Genomic DNA, 22,973 nt, shown 5'->3' on the forward strand with positions numbered 1-22,973 from the left:
GACTGATTTACTAGTTCAAATGTGTCTGTGACAAAAGTTGGTGTTTGGCTTTCATGTGAAATGCTATGGGAAATGCCACCAAAAATGTTTATATTTATGTTTGTCGGAGAGCAGAAGAAATGCCACCAAAAATGGCAGGAATGTTTGTGTGATGTACATTCCTGTAGCATTGGTGTTGATACAGTAGACCTTTGTGGTACGAGCATAATTAAGTGTTATGTGACAGAGGTAAGCTTGGATTTGACATTTTGTGTAAATCTTGTAGACAAATACAAGTTCCTTTTTTAAGACATTTGGGAAAAGTTTGGACCGTTAAAACCCATAAAGGTTATCTACAATTTACTTACAAAGGCATGTTGTTATTTACTGAGTGGCTCATAATAAACATAGATAAAACGAGATTTATATAACATGCCATAGCACAACCAGGTGAATGTCGTTTAAGGGTACGGTGAACAGATGATATGCATCATTATGTAAATTACATGGTTCAATCAGATATGAAATCCGAAAAGCCAAAAGCAAGAACTTACAACCCAAAAGCACTCTACGAGATGGGGACGAATAAACTACGACACGTGGGACTTGATTGTTTTGTCAGCTGTATACGAAATGCAGGTCCCCACCCCTAGTCATCGAAGGCGGAGTCGGATCCCGCTAAAACCTTCCACAGTGCCTTGTGGGAAAGTTCTGAGAAGTTGCCCCGTAGCTTCAAGCATTCATGCAAGGCATCGTTCTTGGTTTTCAAAATGTTTGGCTGTGAACAAAATATGCATCGATGTGTCAACAGAGGTTTGCATGTTATGTTGCAAAACAAAAGGCATATGATGTGTAGATGCAAGCATACAACAATGAGGAGGATTAGAGATGAAACTCGCCTTGGTAAGTGTTAACTTAATTAAGCTTCTCCCCATCAAACTGTCGAGCAATGTGTATGGCGCATGCACCTGACTCAGCGCTGAAAATAATGCGAAAAAACATATGGTTCAGATTGAAAACATAATGATTGAGCTGAGGGTATTAGTGACGTCTTGTTGTCACTTACGAGGAAAATATGGCATCTGTCGTAGGTCCATGCTTCATCCGCCAGTTTTCCTTGACCGATGGCCATCCGCCATAGAATTCATGGAGGCATGCGAATAATGCACTGTGGAGCTTCCAAGCAGTTGCTTGATTGCGATCCTTATGCGTAAGAGCCGATGCATTTTTGTGATACAGAGGATCAAGGACATTGATTAAGGACTGCAGTGATGAACTGACAGATGGAACGACATATGAAAGGGACTTGTGAATACATGGAGTTGAAGATGGTACCCCAAAAAATGGAGGAAAAGAAAAATGCAATTGACAACTTTACCATTTGGGACGATGTTAGATCATACTTCAGAGAATCAGCAGAGAGCTACTTCTGGATCGACACCGTGTGCAAGAAGTCGGAATCAGACAACACAAGAGTCTGCTTGCACATCGAGGCGCATGGTAAAAAAATGGAATAAAGTGAAAACTGAATTCAAATAATACATCTGGAAGAATGGTGGAAGATGTCACGGGTAGTGAACTAGAAGCTTCCGGAGAATTCAGGTTCAATTGGGTGCCTCCAGCTTAAGTACGGGTTCTCGGACTCGGCTTGATAATCAAGTTGAGCAAACCGACGGAAAGAATGGACATCAGTTCATGACCAATTATGTTGTTGCCAACGAGCTGACCTCGTATGACAAAACCCGTGACACTAATAAATCTTGGCTCCTCGTGAACAATAAAGTTCCTACAAAAAAAGAGTGGTCATGCTGTTAGTACCAGGAATACGAGAAACAATAGCCATGCTTTATATGGTGAATTTAATTAGATAAATGGTGCGCGCAATTACCCCGCTAGCTCGCTATCTACAGCGGTCATGAAGTGATGTTCAATTAGTTGAGCAACACCAGCTTGTGATGGGTACGGGACAACTCCCCTGCACCAGGGACAACTCCCCTGCACCAGGGGTCTGTCTGGAATCCAAGACGAGATACATACTTGCGACCGGGAAGATCATTACTCCTCCGGCCGAAAACAGTTGTGGCAGCATCGTGTGGGAGGTCGATGTATAGTTGACTGGTGGCAGCATTTTGTTCTCAGCCAGGACGATGGCCCGCAGGTGGTGCTTACTTTACTCATTGTCCGGGCGCTGAATTTAAAATTTAATTTCTGTAGCATTTGGAGATCAAGCATTCCACCAAACCCAATGCTCTTAACAAGAAATCGCTTGTACTCGTTGAAAGTCTGAATGACCTCGACAACATGCTTGATAGACATACAGGAAGTTGGTGCTTGCGGCAATGGGCGGACACCACTCTGAGCTGAATCCTCGCTATCAGTTAGAAGTTTCTCATCACCCGTGTCCGCCGCACAACTGCCTTCATCCGACATTTTTTTGCTGCAAAAGATTAATGGGGGAAAATAAGCATGGGATGGTGTACTAGAAAATTAAGCATGGAAATCAGGCATTTAGGCAAAGGGAACATTCAGACTTTTGCAAATTAGAAAAAAAATGAACCCAATAACCATTGCTTATGTATTTCTTGCAAATAAATCTGAAACTTTCTTTTCTGAAAAAATAAATCAAGATATATACTAAAGATGCAGAGTAAATGTACTTGGGCTATGCATGTACAACGTTTTCCTTAAATTACAGCTGCATTGGTGGTCTGAATCTAATTAACTAGGAATCAGTAGGCAGGATTGGACGAGTAGTGCGTGGTGAGCGGAACAAGATTGAGTGCATGCACTATGGTCTCAATTTTTTTGAATCACTAAGTGGTATAGATCTTTAATCTGAGAATAAGTGCATGTGAGCAAGAACAAAAAAATCATTCGACTAGGAAATCATCATGAATCATGAGCGGATTCAAATAAAAAGAGAGGGTGGACATGTGGCGACCTGAATGGTGGGCCGCTCCAGGAGCGGCAAGCAGAATCGCCGGCGATAGGTCGGAGTAGATCGACGCCGGCGAGTAGAACAACAGGTGAGAGAGATGGGGAGGATTCACTGGATGAGAGCTTCAGGATAGGGATGAGCAGGGGTGTGGAGACTGGGGCGGATAGAGGAGGAGCTTGCCATCTCCGATCTGATTCTTCCAAGCGAGGATGAAGAAGATAAGGCAATGGGAGGCAGCCGTCCGTTTAGCAGCAAACTTCTGAGCCGTAGCCCAACATTCGGTGTCCCCATCTGAGCCGGCATTGTGGGTATGACGGCCGTTGCATTGAAAGCAACCGCTGGGTGGGCCAGGACGTGGAAAAAAGCGGCGCATACTTGCCCATATACGGACTGAAATACATGCAGCGACGGGAATCTCGGGAAAAGCTGACAGCTATGATATCGAGTCCATCTAAGCTCGAGCTCATAATAGGACTTTCGAGTATGAATCTAATTTTCCTGTTGTTTCAAAGTTCAAACATTATTCTGTGAGGTGAACTAGTAGTTAGCTACTCGGGGAACAGCTCTTCCTTGACGGCAGGTGCAATCCACTGGATCTGGATGTAGGTGATCTCCCAGAGCTCGTCTCCTTCTCTCTGCACCAGCACCTCCTTGTTCTTCATCTCGACGATCATCCTCTTGAGCATCCGAGGCACCAGCTCCTGCATCACGCCGGCGCCGCCGCCGGCTGCCAGGTCGGACTTGATGCACGTGTCCATCCGGCGCAGCACGCCGAGCCAGAACGTCCGGAAGCCCGGCCCCTGCGCCAGCGTCCCCAGGAGCAGCACGAAGACGTCGGCCAGCAGCTCTGTCGCCGCGGCGAGCGTGCCCTCCATGCTCCGCGTCTCGCGCTCCGCGCCCTCTCGCCGGGAGTACTCGAGCGTCTTCTCGTGCAGGTCGTCCACCATCGCGAAGATGACGAGGTTGAAGCATGCCAGGCAGCCCGCAGGGCCGAAGTCCAGGTCCCCCGCGGCGGCCAGCGCGAAGCTCCGGCCGAGGTCCGTCACGGCCTGGTTGCGGATCTCCTCCCGCCGCACCAGGCTCGTCTTCCGCAGCGTCTCCGCCAGCTTGATGAACATGTTGGTCGCCAGGTTGCCCATCCGCGACGCGTCCTCCACCGACGGCGAGCTGTTGCCGCTGCTGCTGCTCCCCGGATCAGAGTACCCGGACTTGTGCCACTGCACGAGCCAGTTCACGGACTCGGCCATCAGCTCGAGGATCTTGGTGCTAATCTCGAGGGGGCTGATCTTGAGCGCGGCGAAACCGAACGCCGCCTCGATGCAGGCCGCGTAGTTGAACCGCGAGATGTGCGCCCCGTCGCTCATCAGCTTGATCATGGCCGCGACGGACTGGTCGAAGGTCTCCGGGTGGCGGCCGGTGACGGACAGCAGATGCAGCAGCGTCTTCCACCCGAGCGGCGTCTGCACGCTCCCGGCGTGCTCCATGATCAGCTTCACGATGCACTCCGAGATGCCCTCGCAGCACGTGTCGAGGATCTCCTTGTCAAGCTTCCACATCAAGTTGATCGACTTGCAGATGAGCTCCTCGGCGAGGCGGTCGGGGGTGGCCTGTCCCGGGAGCAGCTTCACCGCGACCTTGAAGAGCACAACGATGGCCTTCTCCGCGAAAGGGCACGGCGAGAAGAGCGGCAGCATGGACACGGCCGTGAAGCAGTCGTGCATGTGCTGCCAGAAGGACGCGAAGCGCTGAAGGTTGGCCAGGGAGACGAGCAGGATGAGATCCCAGCAGAAGCCCACGGTCTCCTCTTCCTCGATCGGGGTGCTGAATTTCTGGCCCTTGCCACCGGCCGCAAAGATGAGCGCCCGCCCAAGGTTCTGCAGCGACTCGTCAGGCAGCTTCCCGCTCTCCGTGAACATGCTGCCGATCTGGCATTGCTGGATGATCTTGAGGTTGTTCTCGAACTCGTTGCCGACGCAGAGCAGCGACTCGCCGCCGCCGTCGAGAGACAAGAACTGCGAGAACCGGCCGATCATGCCGGACACATGCCGGCTTGTCCCGGCGCCACGGTGCGACGAGGGGAAAATGGCGGCTGAATCTGACTTGGGGCGAGGGCCTAAACGACTGGACACGCTGCCGTCCTGTTCGACCACCGACTGGGGTAGCAGCCTGAGCCGCTTGAGCTTGAGCAGGCAGTCGACGATGTTCTTCCAAGCGCCTCGCACCGACTCGCCGAACCTGTTGGCGATGGTGAAGAGAGCCAGTGTTGACATCCTCGGCTTGAGCTCATTGCTGAAAGTGAAGATGGTCTCCTCCGTGGTGGCGTAGGGGTTCAGCAGCGTCGTGAACTTGCAGAGGCAGCAGAGGAGCTCGTCAAGCACGTCCTCCAGCCCGTAGCGTGCAATGCGCGCCACAGAGATCAAGCCCTCCACGCACTGGTTCAGGATCTCCTCGTCGTCCGTGTAGTCGAATATGGCGGCCAACGTCGCGACGGCCGGCCCGGAGACAGCAATGAACACCTCACGACTGAGTTTGTGCTTGAAGTCGCAGGGCGTGAAGGGCTCGATGGAGCGCGACCGCTTGACGATGTCTGCCCACCGGCTGGTGGTCATCTCAACGTTGGTGGCGCCCTGGCTGAACATGGTGATGGCGTTCACCGCAATGGAGTGGAAGAGCTCGGACAGGTACTCCCTGGGAAGGTCCTTGCCGGAGTTGATGGCGCGGTTGTTCCTGATGAAGTCATCCTCCGACATCTTCTTCTTCACCTGGGGGTTGTGCAGGTCGGTGTTGAGCATGATGACGGAGTAGCAGAGGATGAAGGCGGCGTCCTTTGTCGCGAACACCTCCTGCGTTTGCTGCTCGTAGAAGCGCTCCGAGAAGTGCTCGAGAACGCGCTGTATCTTCTGCGACTCTCCCGGCAGCCGGAACGTCTCCAGGTAGGTGCGGAGCGCGGTGTCGAGGATGGAGCCGGTGAAGTCAAAGGTGTCGGTGAACTCCTTGAGCACTTTGAGGTTGAACTCGTCCGGGTCGCCGAGGAACTCCCCGATCTTGACCTTGTCGAGGCCTGGCGAGTAGCGCAGGAAGTAGGCCATGCTCTTGGCGTCCGGCGGGGTGGGCACCAGGTGGCACAGCTTGAGGAACTCGACGCCCTTCTTCTCGTCGCGGTTGTAGTGGTTGGCGGCGATGGCCACCTTCTTCTTCTTGAGCTTGCGCTTGCGGACGAAGTCCACCCAGGTCTCGTGGCCATGGTCGTCGCTCGAGTCCCACCGCTCCAGCCAGAACAGCCGGTACTCGGAGATCTCCACGTTGTACGCCTCCTGGTCTGGGGCCTTCTCGACCTCCACGTTGTCGGCGATGGTGGTGATCATGTTGACGAGGCCCTCGAACGCCTGGAGCTGAACGGTCGTCATCGGGTTCGACAGCGGGTACGCCGCCTTGCAGAGCAGCTTGCCGACCTCCTCGTAGACATTGCGCATCAGCGGGTCGCAGTCATAGTTGACGTACATCTCGATCACGAAGGTTGGCTGCCGGCAAAAGCTAATGAGCCCCTCGATCGCCACCTCCTGCAGCTGCATCCCGCTCGCACCGCTGCCAACTCGGAGTATCACGTACATGAAGAATGCTTCCAGCTGGAGCTTGAGGAACCTGGAACAAGATGCCATTCAAAACAGGAGCAACCACAGACTCGGATGACATGATTAAGGGTGCATACCTGCGCAAGAAGTTGTACAGGTTGAGAACCGTGCTGCAGATCATTGAGAGGACCAGAGGGCTGCACTCCGTGGCGTAGTAGATCAAGTGGTAGAAAAGATCATCTTGGATGAGGCGCAAGAGCTTGGGATGCTTGCCAATGGCCTCGCCGCCGAGCTCCACGGCCGAGTTGAGCAGCACCAGGGCGAAGAGCTGCACGTCCTCCTCGGAGGTGAACGCGCCGTGCCCCTCGGGCGTCATCACCATGTCGGGGGCATTGAGGAGCAGCGAGCAGAGGAAGTTGAAGACATCAACCATGCACCGCGCGCCGAAGCCTGCCGCGGAGGTGACGGACATGTCGTCCTCAGCGTCCTCGCGGATGTCCGGCAGGCGGGCGAAGACGGCCTGCAGGATCTCGTGCATGCAGTGCCGAGCCGTGCGCTGCAGGAGCTCGCTGCCGCGGCTGCTGGCCGCGTGCTGCACCACTTGGAAGCACGTGTTGACCGCGGTGCACACGGCGCTGTCCGAAAGGAGGGGCGCGGCGCGGGCGCGGAGAAGCGCGGCGAGCACCTGCAGCACGCGGAGGAGCACGGCCTCCTCGGCGCCGGCGTCCGCGATGCGCTCTATGCGGCAGTTGGTGACCGCGGTCAGGATGGCCTGTATCGCGTCCCGGGCGCCCGGCGAGCACTCGTCGAACACGTCGATCCGCAGGATCTTCAGCACGGACGACAGGGCGACGCCGGTGGCCGCCGGCGGGACCTCCTCGCTCTGCACGACGTCGAGGAACGGCGACAGGTACATGGACGGGTCGGAGCAGCGCCACGCGCCGTGGCGGGGCTGGAAGAGGAGGGCACGGAGGCTCTTGAGGGACTGGATGAGGCCTGCGAACACGGCCTCTTCCGCAGCGGCGACCGCCGGAGGGAGGTAAGCGTAGGGGTCCGGACGACGGCGGATGACGGCGAGGAGCGCGGCCACCTCCGTGTTGAGCATGCAGGAGATGCCGAGGTCCTTGAGCCGGGGGTCACGGCGAGTCCCGCGTGCCACGGTGTACGTGGGCGGGCCATCGTCGTCGTCGTCCGAGGCCGGCGTCCTTGCCATCGCGCGCCGGCGTCGAGGATTATTGGGCGCTCCGAGGTCAAGGGGAGGATTAACTTGTTCAGGAGAAGGCTATGTCTACTTTGAATATTGGAGGACGTACGCGAATATGGTGGATGAACGTGAGGAGCGAAAGGGAGTTGCCCCATCGCTCATGTCCATTTTTGCCAAGTGGTGAGTGATTTCCTCCTAATCTTGGACTGCTGCCCTTAATTTTTTTTTCTTCTGTTCTTCAGCAAACGATGCTACTGTCGCAGACCGCAGACTGTTCACGGTTGCATGTAGAAGTGCGATTTTCTAAAAATAGCATTGGTTTTTTTTTTTTCCTTTTGCAATTAGAATAGCATTTGGTTCGTGCAATGAGTATTGAGTCCTTGACATTGCTATTTTTTAAAATAATACATTTTTTTTCAGGAATATTACGCTGATTTTTTTTAAATACATCGTCGGCCGACTGATCTTGTCGTCTGACTGACCGGTAGACGACTGGGTCCCGTCGTCCTATCGGGTGCCGACAGCTGGCCTCTCGTCCATGTGGCGGCCGACGAGTGGCTAGACCATGTCGCGGCGATTCCCGTTGGTGGCTGGGCCCAGCCGACACACCCTTGTCGCCCAGCCGCAGGATGAGAGGATGGCAGCCCGCGCCAGGCCCCTTTTCTTCCTCTGTTCTTCCTGTTCGTCGTTCCTTCTCTTCCCCACTAGAAAACACTCTCATTTGTACACCAATCCGAGCCAATTTTTTTTGCCGATTTGCCACCGTGGATGCGTTGTAGATAGTTGGCGGAGGCAAGGCAGACCTCAATCTACTGATGGGGTAGCTCGTGGTGGTCGCGGTGAGCATTTTCTTGGAGGTTTTTTTGAGCACATTGCTGGAGGTTGTGGTGGTGGTGGAGGTGGAGGTGGCGGAGGTGTAGCTCGGGCAGTGTGGTGTAGGTGGTGGAGGTGAAGCTCCGGCAGTGTGGTGTAGTCTCCGGCTCCGGCTCTGGTGATTGAAGGTCGCCGTTCGTCGTTGCTTCACACGCTTCAAGGGTGTAATTCAACATACGTTTTCTATGTCATAGTTGCTCCGTTAGTATTCGGTAATATGTTTCGATGTGAAATATATTATGTGTGTGAATATTGTTATTTGTTCCGGTAGTATCCATAATATATTTAGATGCCAAATATTTAGTTGTGTGAATATTTTTAGTTGCTCCGGTAATATTCCGTACTATACGTGGATACCAAATTTTTAGGTGTGTCAGTACGTGTAGTTGCTCCTGTAATATCCGTAATATATTTAGATGCCAAATATTTAGTTATGTCAATATTTGTAGTTGCTCCGGTAATATCCGTAATATATTTAGAGTTAAAAATTTTAGGTGTGTGAATATTTTTATTTTGTCATGCTACTTAATAGTTGTCTGTTACCGTTGAAAAGAAAATGATGTCAGCTGAGATGTCTAGAAAGCGGGAAAATATGGCGGGAGATACCGGCAGGAACTAGAGAGTGGAAAAATGTGGCGGGAATTAGAAAGTGGGAAAATATGGCGGGAACTAGAGAGCGCGAAAATGTGGCGGGGGATACTGGCGGGAAATGGTGGCCCAAAATATAAGCGAGAGCCCAAAAGCAGGAAACCTAGGGCTAAGAAAATGGGGCGCCTCCGTATAGCCAACATGAGACCAATTTGCTTCCTCCTGGATGACAGGTTCCAGTCGTCCAGCAGTAGGCCAACGATGTATTATTAAGAAAAACAAATTCGGCATAATATTTTTGAAAATTAATAAAAAATGTATTATTGTAAAAAATTAGCTCTTATCTTATATACTTGAGAAGTTTATTCCCATCACCTTATTTGTCTTCACATGCAGCCTATCCACCTCATCATATATTCCTCACGCATGCCATCTCCCATTTAAATGTGCATACAAGTTTATCCACATCACCAAGACCACGCAACCAATCAATGTTTCACTTTTCACAAAATGCACGCCCTCCGCATCATCAAATGTCATTCAACCATTCAACTTTTCACTTTCCATTTTCCACCACATGCAAGCCCTCCACATCATCAAGCACATCAAAGCCCTCCACATTATTAATACTTATTTTTATTTAGTAAATAATTGAACTTGAATGTCACAAGATAATATAACATGCATCCACTTCCATTTCCCTCTAGGTTGAATGTGGTGCACTATTATTCTCTTATTTTCTGATAAGTTCATTTCCGAAAATTTCCGCAGCAACGTGCGGGGCATTATCAGTTAGTGGAACGAGCATAACAAGATGCAACCGTGCCTCTATATCACTTTAGCTATGTATAAGTTGACGGAAACTTGAAATTGAGAAAATTCCACTATTATATGCTTATTTTTGCATTTTTGGAAAGTATAAATTTTGTGAATTTTTTGTCATTGTTTGTTTTAGATATGTTTTTATTTTCTTTCTTCTTGAAGGGTAATACTAATGCACTAATTCATCTTTGTTAGAAAACTTCATTATTTTTATTTTTTTAGTTTTCAATTTTATATATTATTAAATGGTAATACGAATGCCACAAATTCATTCTTCCTTAGAAAAAAAACATTAATTTGAATTTACTTTTGTTTTAATTTTACTTTACTCTGTTCTTTAAGAGTAATACGAATGCTATTATTTCATTCCTTCTTACAAAATTGTTTTTACGAATATTTCACTATTATACGTTTATTCTTGCATATTATAAAAAGTGCAATTTCTACGTAAACTGCATGCAAATATTGTCATTGTTTGTCTTGGATTATTTCCATTCTATTGCTTCTTAAATGTTAATACCAATGCAGCTAGTTCATTCTTCCTTAGAAAACTTCATTATTTTGATTTTTTAGGTTTTATTTCATTTTCTTTCTTCTTGAAGGGTAATACAAATGCCACTAAGTTAATCCTTCTTAGGAAACTTCTTATTTTTTCAAAATTTCCATTATTATATGCTTATAATTGCATGTGATAAAAAGTGCAATTTATGTGTAAATTGTGTGCATTTTTCTCAATATTTGTTTTTTATCTTAATTTCTTTGTAAAGGGTAATACCAATTGAGCTAATTCATTGTTTCTTAGAAAACTTCATTGTTTTGTTTTTTTTTTGTTTTACTTTCTTTGTTAAGGGTAATACAAATGCGGCAAATTCATTCCTTCTTAGAAAACCTTTTTTTTGGAAAAATTTCACTACTATATGCATATTTTTACATATTATAAAAGTTGAAATTTATGTGTAAATTGTGTCTTAGTTTGTCGTTATTTATTTTAGTTTTTAGTGGTAATAACAATGCCACTATTTCATTCCTTACAAAACTTCCTTATTTTGATTTTTTTAGTTTGTTTTAGTTTATTCTTCTTCTTAAAGGGTAATATCTCTTTTTTGGTGGAAAACTTTTGATCTATTCATTTTCAATCATAGCAGTACAGCGAACACTAAAAATAATAAAAATTACATCCATATTGTAGACCACCTAGTGACGACTACAATCAGTGAAGCGAGCCGAAGGCACGGCACCGTCACCTCCCCTCCCTTGCCGGAGCCGGGTAATATCAATGCCACTAATTTATTTTACCTTAAAAAAGACTATTATTTTGATTTTGTTTCAATTTTATTTAATTTTCTTCTTTAAGGGAAATATGATTCCACTAATTAATTATGCTTAGAAAACATCTTTTTGCAAAATTCCATTTTATATGTTCATTCTTGCATATTATTGAAAAAAGCAATTTTTGTATATATTTGTGCAATTTTTTTATTAGGTTGTTTAGTTTTATTTTTTCTCCTTAAAGGGGAGAGGGGGTGGGGTATCACGGGTGATGGTGTAGCTGTGCAGCTAGCTTGAGGTTAGGCAAGACCGATCCATCAGTTGCATGTAGAATCATAGTACTTCTAGAAGGTTGTGCCCCGTTTCTGCTGTCGTGATTTAATAATTTATTTATTTATTTTGGCGCCGAGGGAGATGTTGTTGTAAGCCACTCGCCCTTTCGACTTAGTTACATGTACATCATGGACACGCAAACTCGCCCTTTCGATCCAGTCACATGTTCACCCTTGACATGCAACTCGCCCGACCTAGTTGCATGTCCACTCTCGCCACGCAACTCATCCGTCCTAGTTACATGTCCTCCTCGACACACCACTTGCCTTCTGACCCAGGTTTATGTCCATCCTCTATACACAACTCGCCTCTTGGCTCAGTTGCATGTCCATCCTGGACACCCAACTCGCATTTTTGACCTACTTGCATATGCACACACGACTCACAACTCACCTCCACACAATCGCATGTTCACCCTCGACATGCAAACACACCCCGCACAGTTGCATGTCCACCCTTGACCCGAAACTCAACCGACCCAGTTGCATGCTCATCCTTGCCCCGACCTATTTGCATGTTCACCCTTGACACGCAACTTGCCCGTTGACCCCCCTGACCAAATTGCATTACCACCCTCGACATGCAACTTGCCCCCAAACCTGGACCCAGTTGCATGTCCATCCTCGACATGCAACTTCCCAATTAACCCCCTGACCTAGTTGCATGTCCACCATCAACATGCAATTTATCCCTTGAACCCTAACCAAGTTGTAAGTCCACCGTCAACATGCAACTTGCCCCTCCCCCTGAACCACTACCGAGTTGCAAGTCCACTCTCGGCATGCAAATTGTGCAATGACCCCCCGACCCAGTTGCAAGTCAACTCTCAACATGCGAATTTCCCATTGACCTCCCCCGACCTAGTTGCATGTCCACCCTCGACATGCAAGTTGCCTGATTGCCTCCCCCGAAGCCTGATCCAGTTGCATGTTCACCCTCGACATGCAAGTTGTCTCCCTAACCCTGACTCAGTTGCAAGTCCACTCTGGACATGCAACTCCCCACCCCCGAACTCTAATCCAGTTGCAAGTCCACCCTCGACATGCAACTGAGTCACGGGGTGAACTCAAAATAAATTATTTTACAACCATGATAGAGACAAAAACCTGGGTATCTCACTTACAAACTGAATCACACAACAAGTACTCCCTCCGTCCCATATATGATTTGTTGTCTGTCTGTTATCATTTTTGATATCCCTTATATCCATATTTTTTTGTATGCTAATTACACTAATGTTTTGTTTCTTCGTGACCAATAACACCCTGAAACAAGGGGTAGGAAGGCTAAAACTCTAGGCTCCATTTTTTTAGACTTTGCTTTGACAAGCAAGGAACTCTCATGTGTAGGCTTAAGTTTTTTTTCTAGAAGCCAAGATTTGACCCGTTGTAGGCTTGTCTGTTTTTCCCTCTTTTTTTATCTCATGCAGCAACAACAAATAAAAACGTCGAGTACCAACAATAACTAAAAATGCCCATGCCCAACAGGTTAGTGCTGCAGTAGAGGTTGTACTTAGGCTACCCAAATGCTATATATCACTTATAGCGAGGAATAAGGTACTTCTTGCTAAATAGCGATCCCAAGTGGGCCGACCCATTCACGAAGCAGCATCGTTTCGTGAGCAAGTAGTTTTCGGAAGGTTCCTACGAGCTCTGCCTATTTCAGGAAGCTTCCAGGCTGTTGTTCTTTGTTATTTTTTCTTTTAGCTGGGTTTCTCTAGTTTTGAGCGGTTTTTATCTTTCTTCATTTCTCCTTTTCCTTTTCGTTATCTTTTATGTATATTTCCTTTTCCTGGTTTTCTTTTTTATACTTTCTACCTTTTATTTTTCTCTTTTCATTCTTACCTTTTCAAATTTGCAAAGTTTTATTATTTTTCATTTTTTGTATTAAAACCAGCCAAAAAGTTCACCTACATTTAAATAAGTTCAGTTTGCACAAAAAAAATGTTCATTGTATATTAAAAAGGTTACAACAAAAAAATCAGTTTGGATAAAAGAAATGTTCATCGTATAATTAAAATAGTTCACCCTACACTAAAAAAGTTCAATTTGTATTAAAGAAATGGTGATCATACATGAAAAATAGTTCACCCTACACTAAAAAAGTTCAATTTGTATAAAAGAAATGGTGATCATACATGAAAAATAGTTCACCCTACAGTTAAAAAAGGAAAACATATATTTTTAAAAAATCACTTTATGAGAAAAAATGTTCATTTGTATATTAAAAAATTGTTCTCTGTGCATTTGGAAAATGTTCACCATATTAAAAATATATTCGGTGTGTATTTGAAATTTGTGCACCATATTTTAGAAAAACAAATTTAGTACAGAGAACATAATTTTTTGAAAAAACATAGAAAACCAGAAAAAGAATACCTAGAAGAGAAAAAAACAGAAGGACCTGGGCCTGACAAACCCTAACTTAACTTGTGCACCATATCTGAATGGTTGTAAGCGATCGCTCCACATCTAGATGAGGCCTAGACAAACCCTAGCCCTTAACTTGTGATTCGACCAAACGTGTGTATGTCGAATCATGCAGGAAGGGGCCAGCTATCAGGCGCGCGCGTTGTCTGTCCTCATCCTCGTCAGCAGTTAACGCTACAGCCCAAAGATAAATCGACTGTCGGTCGACTGATCAATAAATAAAAATCAGTCAACTTGCACGTAGTCGATCCCCCTATCTATACATGCACTGAGTTAGAGACTTTAGAGTACAGTTCCCTGTCAACTTAAGAAGAGGTGATCGCCGTCTCTCAGCGCGCGAACGTCATCCACCTCCGCGCCGTCGGCGGTGAGGACATGTCTCGCCGCCATTCCAAACTTGTCTTCGCCAAGCTTCATCAGTTCTTCCAGTGAACCAGGCAGACATACGAGCTTCCCTGCCGCGCGGTTGCCCGCCATGCCACTGCCGTGCGGAATTTGCCCGTGGATAACAACACGTATCGGGTCGCCGTTCTGAAACGGGAGTGTGTCATGCCCGACATCTCTGGCAAATGTTAGCTCCTCTCCATGTCGCACCTTCAGAGATTCAAGATACTGGAGAGAAAGGTAAAATTAATTCCAAGTTCAGACAATCTAGTAAAAGAATATTTTACACTAAATCATCAGGATATTTTTGCTTCTGGACAGCACCTGAATAATGCAGCATATGTGCATATAGTACCTGAACAAAATTGGAGAATATGGTGTCCCCGTCTGCAGTAGCAGGCCGGACGGTGTTCTGCAAGTGGCTACGGCTTATACGTATGACCTGGGTTAGGGTTCTGCTCCGGATGGTAAATGGCTGCGGGATGTTGAGCATCACACCGATTTCACCCGCCATGCCATGTGGCCCTATCCTCATGACAAACTGAAACACAGCCAGAGCAATCGCAGGTTATATAGTCGTTGTCCATTTTTTTTCAGTTAAAAGAAGAGTAGAACCTTATTTTTTCAGCGGGTTCCGGCAAATTTCAGGCCGGGCTTACCTTCTCCAGGCCATCGTCCTTGGCGGTTCTCAACACATCCTGAAATGATACACAATGATGTCAGTCAGGGAATATACGAACTGGCTCGAAGAAAACAGGTCGTGAGAATATGTGCAGTGAATTTACCACTTGGCCGGACGCGATGATGTAGCAGTCGGTCGGGTTCTCGTTCTCCAGGACAATGTCCATCTTGGGCGGAAAGAACTCCGCCTTCATCTCCGAGACGAGCTGCACGACGAGGTTGTCGGAGGCCCCCCGGAAGAGGTAGCAGTCCTCGACCGTGGCCTTGTAGAGGTGCTGCGCGACGGCCGACCTCGCGGCCTTGGGCAGCTCCGACAGCACCTCGTCGGGCAGCAGCAGCTCCGCCATCTGGAACCTCAGCTGCACGCTCTCCACCATCTGCTCCCGCATCCACGCCGGCAGCCGGTTCGCCTTCCCGTACCTCGCCACCTGGTCCACCATGTCCCTCTGCAGGTCCAATTAATGGTGCATCATGCATGCATCAACTGCAACTGCAACCGCGTGTGATGCTTTTACTATGCGTTTGTTTGCTGGTGAGGAAGGTACCATGCGGAATGTGGTGGTGGCGCCGTGGACGACGAGGTTGGTCATGTTGCCGATGACGTAGCAGGCGACGCCCATGTTGCAGAGCATGAAGAGGATGCTGAAGAGCTTCTCGCCGGTGTTGGCGGCGTGCAGGTCGCCGTAGCCGACCGTGGCCATGGTGGTCATGGACCAGTACACCGCGTACGTGTAGGCGAACCACACGCTGCGCTCCTTGAAGTCGCCCCGGAGGCTGCCGATCCACGTCTGCTCCTTGTCCCGGTAGTGGAACGCGAGCCACAGGTACACGCACGACGCGCAGTGCAGCGCAAACAGAGCCACCTGCATCACCAACTTCTGTTATGCATGAGCCAACTAGTAATTCGGGTTTGCTGACGAATTTCGTGTTCAGGTATTGTTCTTACGCAGAATAGCTTGATAAACCTAGTCCAGAAGTAGCTCAGTCTGGTGTCCTTCTCCAACCTGCAATGTTCGTACAAATAAATGTGTGCGATTTTACCTCGTTATTAGTCATGAATAAACATGCACTCCCTCTGGTCCCAAAATAGATGAATCTACACTCTAGAATATGTAGATTCGTATGTAGCCCTTATTGAATGAAATATCTAAAGAGTGTTATATTTAGAAACAGAGGGAGTACCAACACATCTGCTAGCCTCTGTTCACCGCCATGCTCTATATGAATCATTAGTGAAATACTCAGATCAGTGGAACATGGACAGACTCAGTCTCAGATCAAGGTCGCTTCAAGCGCGACTGCACTATACAGCCGACAAGATAAGGCCAAAGAAAGAATGCCACGCCCCGCCCAACTCTATAAAACGTATCTTAAATCGTTTATGGATGCATTATTGAGCACACTCGTACACATTATTAGCCAGACACAAAATCCTAAATGGCCCTGTTGCCAAAGGATTGGACTGAAGTGACTCAAAGATCTGACATTCTGTTCCACCCCAGATGGATTCTGGCCTCCGAACAGGTGTTACTTGTTTCATTCTATGTCGAAAGACATGCTACTTTTATTGGGCCATGATTTTTGTATATTGGTGTTAGAGCATTTCTGACCGATCCCTTCTAATTTAGAAGAGTATATGACTTTCTATCTTTTAGAGAAGTATATTTGCCTCTATAAAAAAGTGCAGTTTCTAACTAAAACCTTAAACTTAACTCCTTCAAAAAATAACATAAATTCGGTGCAAATTTGATCAAACTAGTCCATTGTACTTGATTAGAACTCGATTCAGCCACTAGTGTAAACCATTTTGTATAACATTAAATGAAATCAAAACTAAAGATTACATAAAAACTAAACAAACTATTCATCATCACTATCATTGACCTCGGCAATCATCTTGTCCCATTCCTCGTCGGTCATGGGACCGGTGCCCTGGCCCACTCCGCCGCCACCGCCCTGGCCCGCTCCATCGCCACCACCCTCGCCATCTCCGTCGAACCCGAAGCAAGCAAAGGTTGATGACCGTCATCACCCCCGGCCTATAGAACTTGTACTGCCGACACTGTTCGTGGAGACGCTCCGGGCACAGGTGGCGGAGCTCCGCCATGAATTCCTCGTCGACGCACTTCGAGGAAGTTTAGTCGGGGGTTTGCACCATGGAGGCACACCAACATGACGCCGTATGCTCGCGATGCCGACTAGTAGGAACTGATCCAAATCCGCTGACGGGTATCGCGGTCGGTGATCTCCGCCACCCACGTCCCCCATGCCCACTGCCACACGGTGAGGCACCTACTCTATGGCGCCGGCAGTGGCGGCATGTCGGGGAACCAGGAAGCGCCGCCGCAGGAGGAGGACACAACGTTGCGACCACAGGCTCTTGGAGCGTGGAGCGGCGCTTCTGATCGGTGGCGGGGAGCGGCAGCTGGATCCGGCCATTTTGGGAAGCATGGAGGCATCATCGGCGGCGGAGTGGATAAGGTCAAGCGGTGGGGGATGGAGATTTTTACCCCAACGTTGGCCAACCTATATTTAGGACCCTGATAAGTACCGAACGTCAGGTACAAGCACATGGCAACTCCGAGCGTTTTTGAAGGCATGTTTAGTGACAAGGGGATGTCAAGGATGGCAAAATTTGTGCTTCAGTTTATTTTTTTCAGAACCTTGCTGTGTGTCACCGAAAATTGCAATCCTTGTGTGATTGGAACTGCCATCAAAAAATGTCTGGACCGGAGTGCCACGCACCTAACGTGTGGTACTTATCATTTGGGTATATTTAAGGGTTGGGGTGGCCACGGAGTGAAAATTATTCTCCCCTAACAGTTTTATGAGATCAGTTAGGCGTGGTTTATTGGAGTAAAACCATAATTTTATTTCTCGAACGTCTTTCAGAGGATCGGTTAGAGATGCTCTTAGTGAGACACGAGATACGTACTAGGACAAAGTACATTGTATGTATGGAGTAGTATGCTCGTACGTAGAGTACCTTGCAAAGAGCTTACTGGCGCGACGCAGCCGCCAGAGCCGGAGAAGGATGAGGAACCCGCAGGGTCCGTTTTTCTTGCCCCTCACGAGCTGGTAGACTATCTGCAACGGGATTGTGGAGGCCACATCCAGCACGAACCACGGCCGCGTCAGGTACCTATAAATCCAATCCGCGCAAAATACGCATGGTCTTATTAGGCATAGATAGATATCGCCAAGAGTCCTAAAGGAAACAAATTAATTCGCAGCGATGAGTACGACTGTACGAGTTAGTACCTCACGGCGATCTTGCCACGGTCGTCGACGAGGAGGTCGGTGGACCTGTCGCGGTACGCGACGAAGAAGGACACGACGATGTCGGCGCAGAAGAAGACGTCGACGACCAGGTCCACGACGAGGTGCGCCCGGGAGACGGCCTTCTCCAGGGCCAGCTCGAACGGCGACGCCCACGCAGAGTAGGCCACCAGCACGATCAGGAACATCTGCCAGTACCTGCGATCGAGATCAGCTCCGTCGTTCAACCTCGTATAGCACGTGGATTCATGGACGTGCATGCATGCCAAGGCGATCGAGCCGCGCGCACCTGTAGGGGCGGCCGTAAGGGTTGATGACGTTCGGCCGGAGCGGCGGAGGGGCTCCGCCCAGTGCTTCCGGGAGATGCCCGGTAGAGAGGCTGATGTTCCGCGGCAGGAGCATCCTCGACGACGACGAACCTCTCTGACTTCCTACGCCCGCCATGGCCATGCTGACTAGCAGCCTCTGCGGCCGGCCCAGGGTTAACCGGGAAAGTATCTAATCGGTGATGTAGGGTATTGCATGAGAAAGTTTAGTGCTATCCAATCAGCCGAATCCAAAAGAAACAGTGGAATTGTATTTACTTCCTAACTTCCCCTTAATTATCATCAGCCTACCTTTTTGTCTATGACAGACAATAATGAGTTACTAATAATCTTCCTACTACCTTAAGCTCCGGCCTCCAAGTATCAACCGGATAATATAGGAACAAAATTAATGAAAATAAGAACAGGACTTCAAGGTGGCACCTGTTTGGGCTGCCTCGGCCCAACCAGGAAAACACGCATAGGGCCCTTACATGGGTTGGCCAGACCACGGCCTACTAAATTCGTTTTCTTATTTCGGAAAAATATTTTGTTTAGTATATGTCTGACGAGTATTGTCAGAATTCAGGTTTTTAGTTGTCAGAAATCAGTTTTAAAGAAATTGTTAAAAGGTGCAAAAAATGTCATGCATGTAGATATATATGTTCATACGTGGAAATAAAATATTCATTATGTATTAAAAAATGTCCCTGTGTAAAATAAATAAAATTTTGTATTAAAAAAGGTCAATATAATTTTATAAATTTTCATATATTCATAAAAAGTGTCCACAATGTACATATATGTTGACATGTGTGAAATAAATAAATTATTGCTTATTTAAAAGTTCCATTATTGAGAAAACTAAATTCGTGTATTTAAAAGTTTATGTATCCCTTGCATAAAGTTCATAGATTCCGAAAAATGTTTAGAAACATGTGGGTATATGTTCATATAATAAATGGTTTAGAGTCCAAACGAAAGAAAAGGGAAGAAAATGAAATAAAAGCAAAACAAAGAAAACTGAAAAGAAAAATAAAAGGAGAAAAAGGAAAAGTTATAGAAACACAGAAAGAAAACGCTGATGGGCTCACCTGGGTGACAACTCGGATTTGCCATCTATATTTGCCCCCAACGGTATCGTCCCTTCCAGAAATTCTTTTTTCAATACCATGTATATTAATTACTTAAACGATTATTAGTTGTTATAGTCGTTCCTCTTTCTTTTTCCGAAATCTATTCATCAATTATAAAGGTGGTACAAAGAACACTAGAAGTAAATTTTACATTCATGTCGGTAAACTACCTGCATATGCCACGCAGAGCAGAAAACTTCTCAGAAACACACCATCCAACCTGTTATCAAAACTATACTTTGCAATCTCATGTGTCACCCCTTAGCTTGCCAATTGATTTTAGAGAGCTTAAAACTTTGGTACAGTCTACAAATACTAAATGTCTCCTTCGGATCAACGTAAGGAAACTTGACAAGGTTTCTACATGATTTTTTATGTATCTACTATCTGCATCACCTCGACCCTTAGCCCCCATCCTCCCGATGTCCTCCCTCTCGATTTCCTTCTCTTGGTCCCCTCCCTCCCGATCCGATCTATGGCTTTGAGCCGCCGCCGCCCCTCTCCTCACCGCCGCCGGAGCTCCGCGCAAAGCCCACGTGGGGGATGATAGCGGCGGCGGGGCCTTCCTCCGTTGTGGCCCTGGGATGCAGTTGCGGTGGAGATCCGCGCGGGTGTCCTAGACGTGTGTGCCGTCCGGCATCGACGGCGCAACGGTAAGGGCCCCTCCACGACCGATGGTTCACCGAGGCAAGGTGGCGGTTCTGGGTTGTGGTGCGGCTCCGGTCGTGCAGTTTTTGGTAGCATACATCACCCATGGGTGTGCTGGATGACACATGAGGTCGATCTGGAGGTCCAGCTGGGGATGGGCGCAAATTTGCCAGCAAAAGCTTGGTTCGGCCTCGGCCAGAACTGTCAACGGTGGCGCCTGCATGTGTCGTTACCTCGTTGGAGGCGTTGTGCGGCAATTCACGTTCCATCTTTGCCCCGGGGGAAACCCCAGATCAGGCTTTTCCGGATCAGATGATGGCGAGGTTCCCGCGTCGTCACCTGCATGGGTCATCACCTTTGGGGTTGTACATCGTCTGGAGGGACAAGTGGTTGGCTTGGTGGCTGGGCCCAGGTCTCCGTATGCTTCTCATGTGGTGACCAAGGCGGAGCGGCATGCCATCTACAGTATTGACGACAGTGAGTCTTGGTGGGAAGGTGCAGCTGTTGGAAATATGCCCTAGAGGCAATAATAAATTGGTTATTATATTTTTCTTGTTCATGATAAAGGTTTATTATTCATGCTAGAATTGTTTTGACCGAAAACTTAAATACATGTGTGAATACATAAACAAATACTATGTCTTTAGTGAGCCTCTACTAGACTAGCTCGTTCATCAAAGATGATTAAGGTTTCCTAACCATAGACATGAGTTGTCATTTGATACGGGATCACATCATTAGGAGAATAATGTGATGGACAAGACCCAACCATAAGCTTAGCAATCGATCGTATCACTTAATTTTATTGCTATAGCTTTCTTCATGTCAAGTATTTATTCCTAAGACCATGAGATCATCCAACTCCCGGATATCGGAGGAATACCTTGTGTGCTATCATACGTCACTTCATAACTGGGTGATCATAAAGATGCTCTACGGGTATCTCCGAAGGTGTCTGTTGGGTTGGCATGGATCGAGACTGGGATTTGTCACTACGTGTGACAGAGAGATATCTCTGGGCCCTCTCGGTAATACAACATTGTAAAGAGCTTGCAAGCAACATGGCTAATGCGTTAGTCATGAGGTCTTGCATTACGGAACGAGTAAAGAGAATTTTCGGTAACGAGGTTGAACTAGGTATGGAGATACCGACGATCGAATCTCGGGCAAGTAACATATCGCCGGACAAAGGGAATTGCATACGGGATTAACCGAATACTTGACATCGTGGTTCAACCGATAAAAGATCTTCGTGGAATATGTAGGAACCAATATGGGCATCCAGGTTCCGCTATTGGTTATTGACCGGAGAGGTGTCTCGGTCATGTCTACATGATTCTCGAACCCGTTGGGTCCGCACTCTTAACGTTCGATGACGCTAGAGTAATATTGGGATATGCATGTTGGTGACCGAATATTGTTCGGAGTCCCGGATGGGATCCGGGACGTCACGACGAGCTCCGGAATGGTCCAGAAGTAAAGATTTATATATGTAAAGTTGTTTTCAGGGTTCTAGAAAAAGTTTCAGTTTTTTGGGTATTGTACGAAGAAGCTTCCAGAAGGTTCCAAAAACTTACGGAGGAGTCCGGAAGTCCACCAAGGGTACCACCATGTCCCAAGGGCCGGCATGGGGTGAGTTGAGGCGCCCTAGCCTTATTGGGCTAGGCACACAAGTCCCTCAAGGCCCATGTGGCTTGGGAAAGGTGGAAAGTCCACCTGTGTATGGAAAAGGAGGGAATTGGAGTAGGAGTCCAACTCCTCCCCCTTGGTGCGCCCCTAGGGCTTGGAGGGCTGGCCACCACACCCCTCCACCTATATATAGAGGGGAAGGGGGCCCAAGAGGATACACAAGCCCTTGGCCCCCTCTCTCTCCCGTTACTTCGTAACTCCCCTGTCTTCGTTGCTTCGGTAGCGCTCTGTGTAGCCCTGCCGGGATCACTCCACCACCATCACTGTCACGCCGTCGTGCTGCCGGCGATCCCATCTACTTCTCCTACCTCACTTCCTGGATCAAGGAGGAGGAGACGGCATCGACCCGTACGTGTGCTGAAAGTGGAGGTGCCGTCCGTTCGGTACTTCATCGGTTTGGATCGTGACGAGTATGACTACATCAACCGTGTGATATATGCTTCCTCTTAACGGTCTACGAGGGTACGTAGACACACTGTCCCCCTCTTGTTATTATGCTTCTCCTAGATAGATCTTGGATGTTCGTAGGAATTTTTGTGATTTTCATGCAACGTTCCCCATCAGCAACGGGGTCTCGGCGCTCGATACCGTTTGACGGGCGCGCAGGAGGCTGGCGTCGTGGTGGCGTTGGCAACAAAAGGGTCTTGCAAGATCAGGGCACTGATTGCTTCTGAAGATGAGACTACGGAAGAAGGCGATGATGGATTCTACAGGTTCTCTCGGATAGCCGGTGGGCGGCTTGGTGAGGCCACCGGATTTCTTGGTGTGCATGGCATGAGGTCAGGGCACATCATTAATCTTGTAGGTAGGGCGATGATTTTTTGCCAAGAGGGTGTCTTTGGGT

General features: G+C 47.9%; 2 protein-coding genes and 1 long non-coding RNA gene across 3 annotated transcripts; all 3 read right to left on the reverse strand.

The window, feature by feature from the left end:
- Positions 1 to 439: 439 nt before the first annotated feature.
- On the reverse strand, positions 440 to 3,154 carry LOC109738501 (uncharacterized). The gene is made up of 6 exons (XR_002226832.3): positions 2,921 to 3,154; positions 1,868 to 2,416; positions 1,358 to 1,765; positions 1,046 to 1,255; positions 879 to 958; positions 440 to 757 (listed from the first exon to the last, which is right to left on the reverse strand). It is a non-coding gene; the product is annotated as an uncharacterized lncRNA (long non-coding RNA).
- Positions 3,155 to 3,430: 276 nt separating this feature from the next.
- Positions 3,431 to 7,743, reverse strand: LOC109738509 (ARF guanine-nucleotide exchange factor GNL2). Its single transcript, XM_020297600.3, has 2 exons — positions 6,627 to 7,743; positions 3,431 to 6,559 (listed from the first exon to the last, which is right to left on the reverse strand). Exons 1-2 carry the CDS (start codon positions 7,700 to 7,702, stop codon positions 3,466 to 3,468), a joined length of 4,170 nt encoding a protein of 1,389 aa, XP_020153189.1. The 5' UTR covers positions 7,703 to 7,743; the 3' UTR covers positions 3,431 to 3,465.
- Positions 7,744 to 12,756: 5,013 nt separating this feature from the next.
- LOC109738449 (potassium channel KAT6) lies at positions 12,757 to 19,700 on the reverse strand. Its single transcript, XM_073495938.1, has 9 exons — positions 18,641 to 19,700; positions 18,334 to 18,549; positions 18,059 to 18,280; positions 16,019 to 16,076; positions 15,618 to 15,935; positions 15,177 to 15,518; positions 15,051 to 15,089; positions 14,747 to 14,932; positions 12,757 to 14,619 (listed from the first exon to the last, which is right to left on the reverse strand). Exons 1-9 carry the CDS (start codon positions 18,799 to 18,801, stop codon positions 14,308 to 14,310), a joined length of 1,854 nt encoding a protein of 617 aa, XP_073352039.1. The 5' UTR covers positions 18,802 to 19,700; the 3' UTR covers positions 12,757 to 14,307.
- Positions 19,701 to 22,973: the final 3,273 nt, after the last annotated feature.

The sequence above is a fragment of the Aegilops tauschii genome, chromosome 3 (genome assembly GCF_002575655.3).
Source record: "Aegilops tauschii subsp. strangulata cultivar AL8/78 chromosome 3, Aet v6.0, whole genome shotgun sequence".
Taxonomy (NCBI): Eukaryota; Viridiplantae; Streptophyta; class Magnoliopsida; order Poales; family Poaceae; genus Aegilops; species Aegilops tauschii.

Bases quoted from the DNA above. Each gene is read 5' to 3' on its own strand.
- LOC109738509 (XM_020297600.3), bottom strand. From the start codon at position 7,702: ATGGCAAGGACGCCGGCCTCGGACGACGACGACGATGGCCCGCCCACG. The intron at 6,560-6,626 runs GTATGCACCCTT...ATCTTGTTCCAG, and splicing joins CTGTACAACTTCTTGCGCAG to GTTCCTCAAGCTCCAGCTGG.
- LOC109738449 (XM_073495938.1), bottom strand. From the start codon at position 18,801: ATGGCCATGGCGGGCGTAGGAAGTCAGAGAGGTTCGTCGTCGTCGAGG. The intron at 18,281-18,333 runs GTACTAACTCGT...TGTTTCCTTTAG, and splicing joins CGTGGCAAGATCGCCGTGAG to GACTCTTGGCGATATCTATC. The intron at 15,936-16,018 runs GTAAGAACAATA...TTGGTGATGCAG, and splicing joins GGTTTATCAAGCTATTCTGC to GTGGCTCTGTTTGCGCTGCA.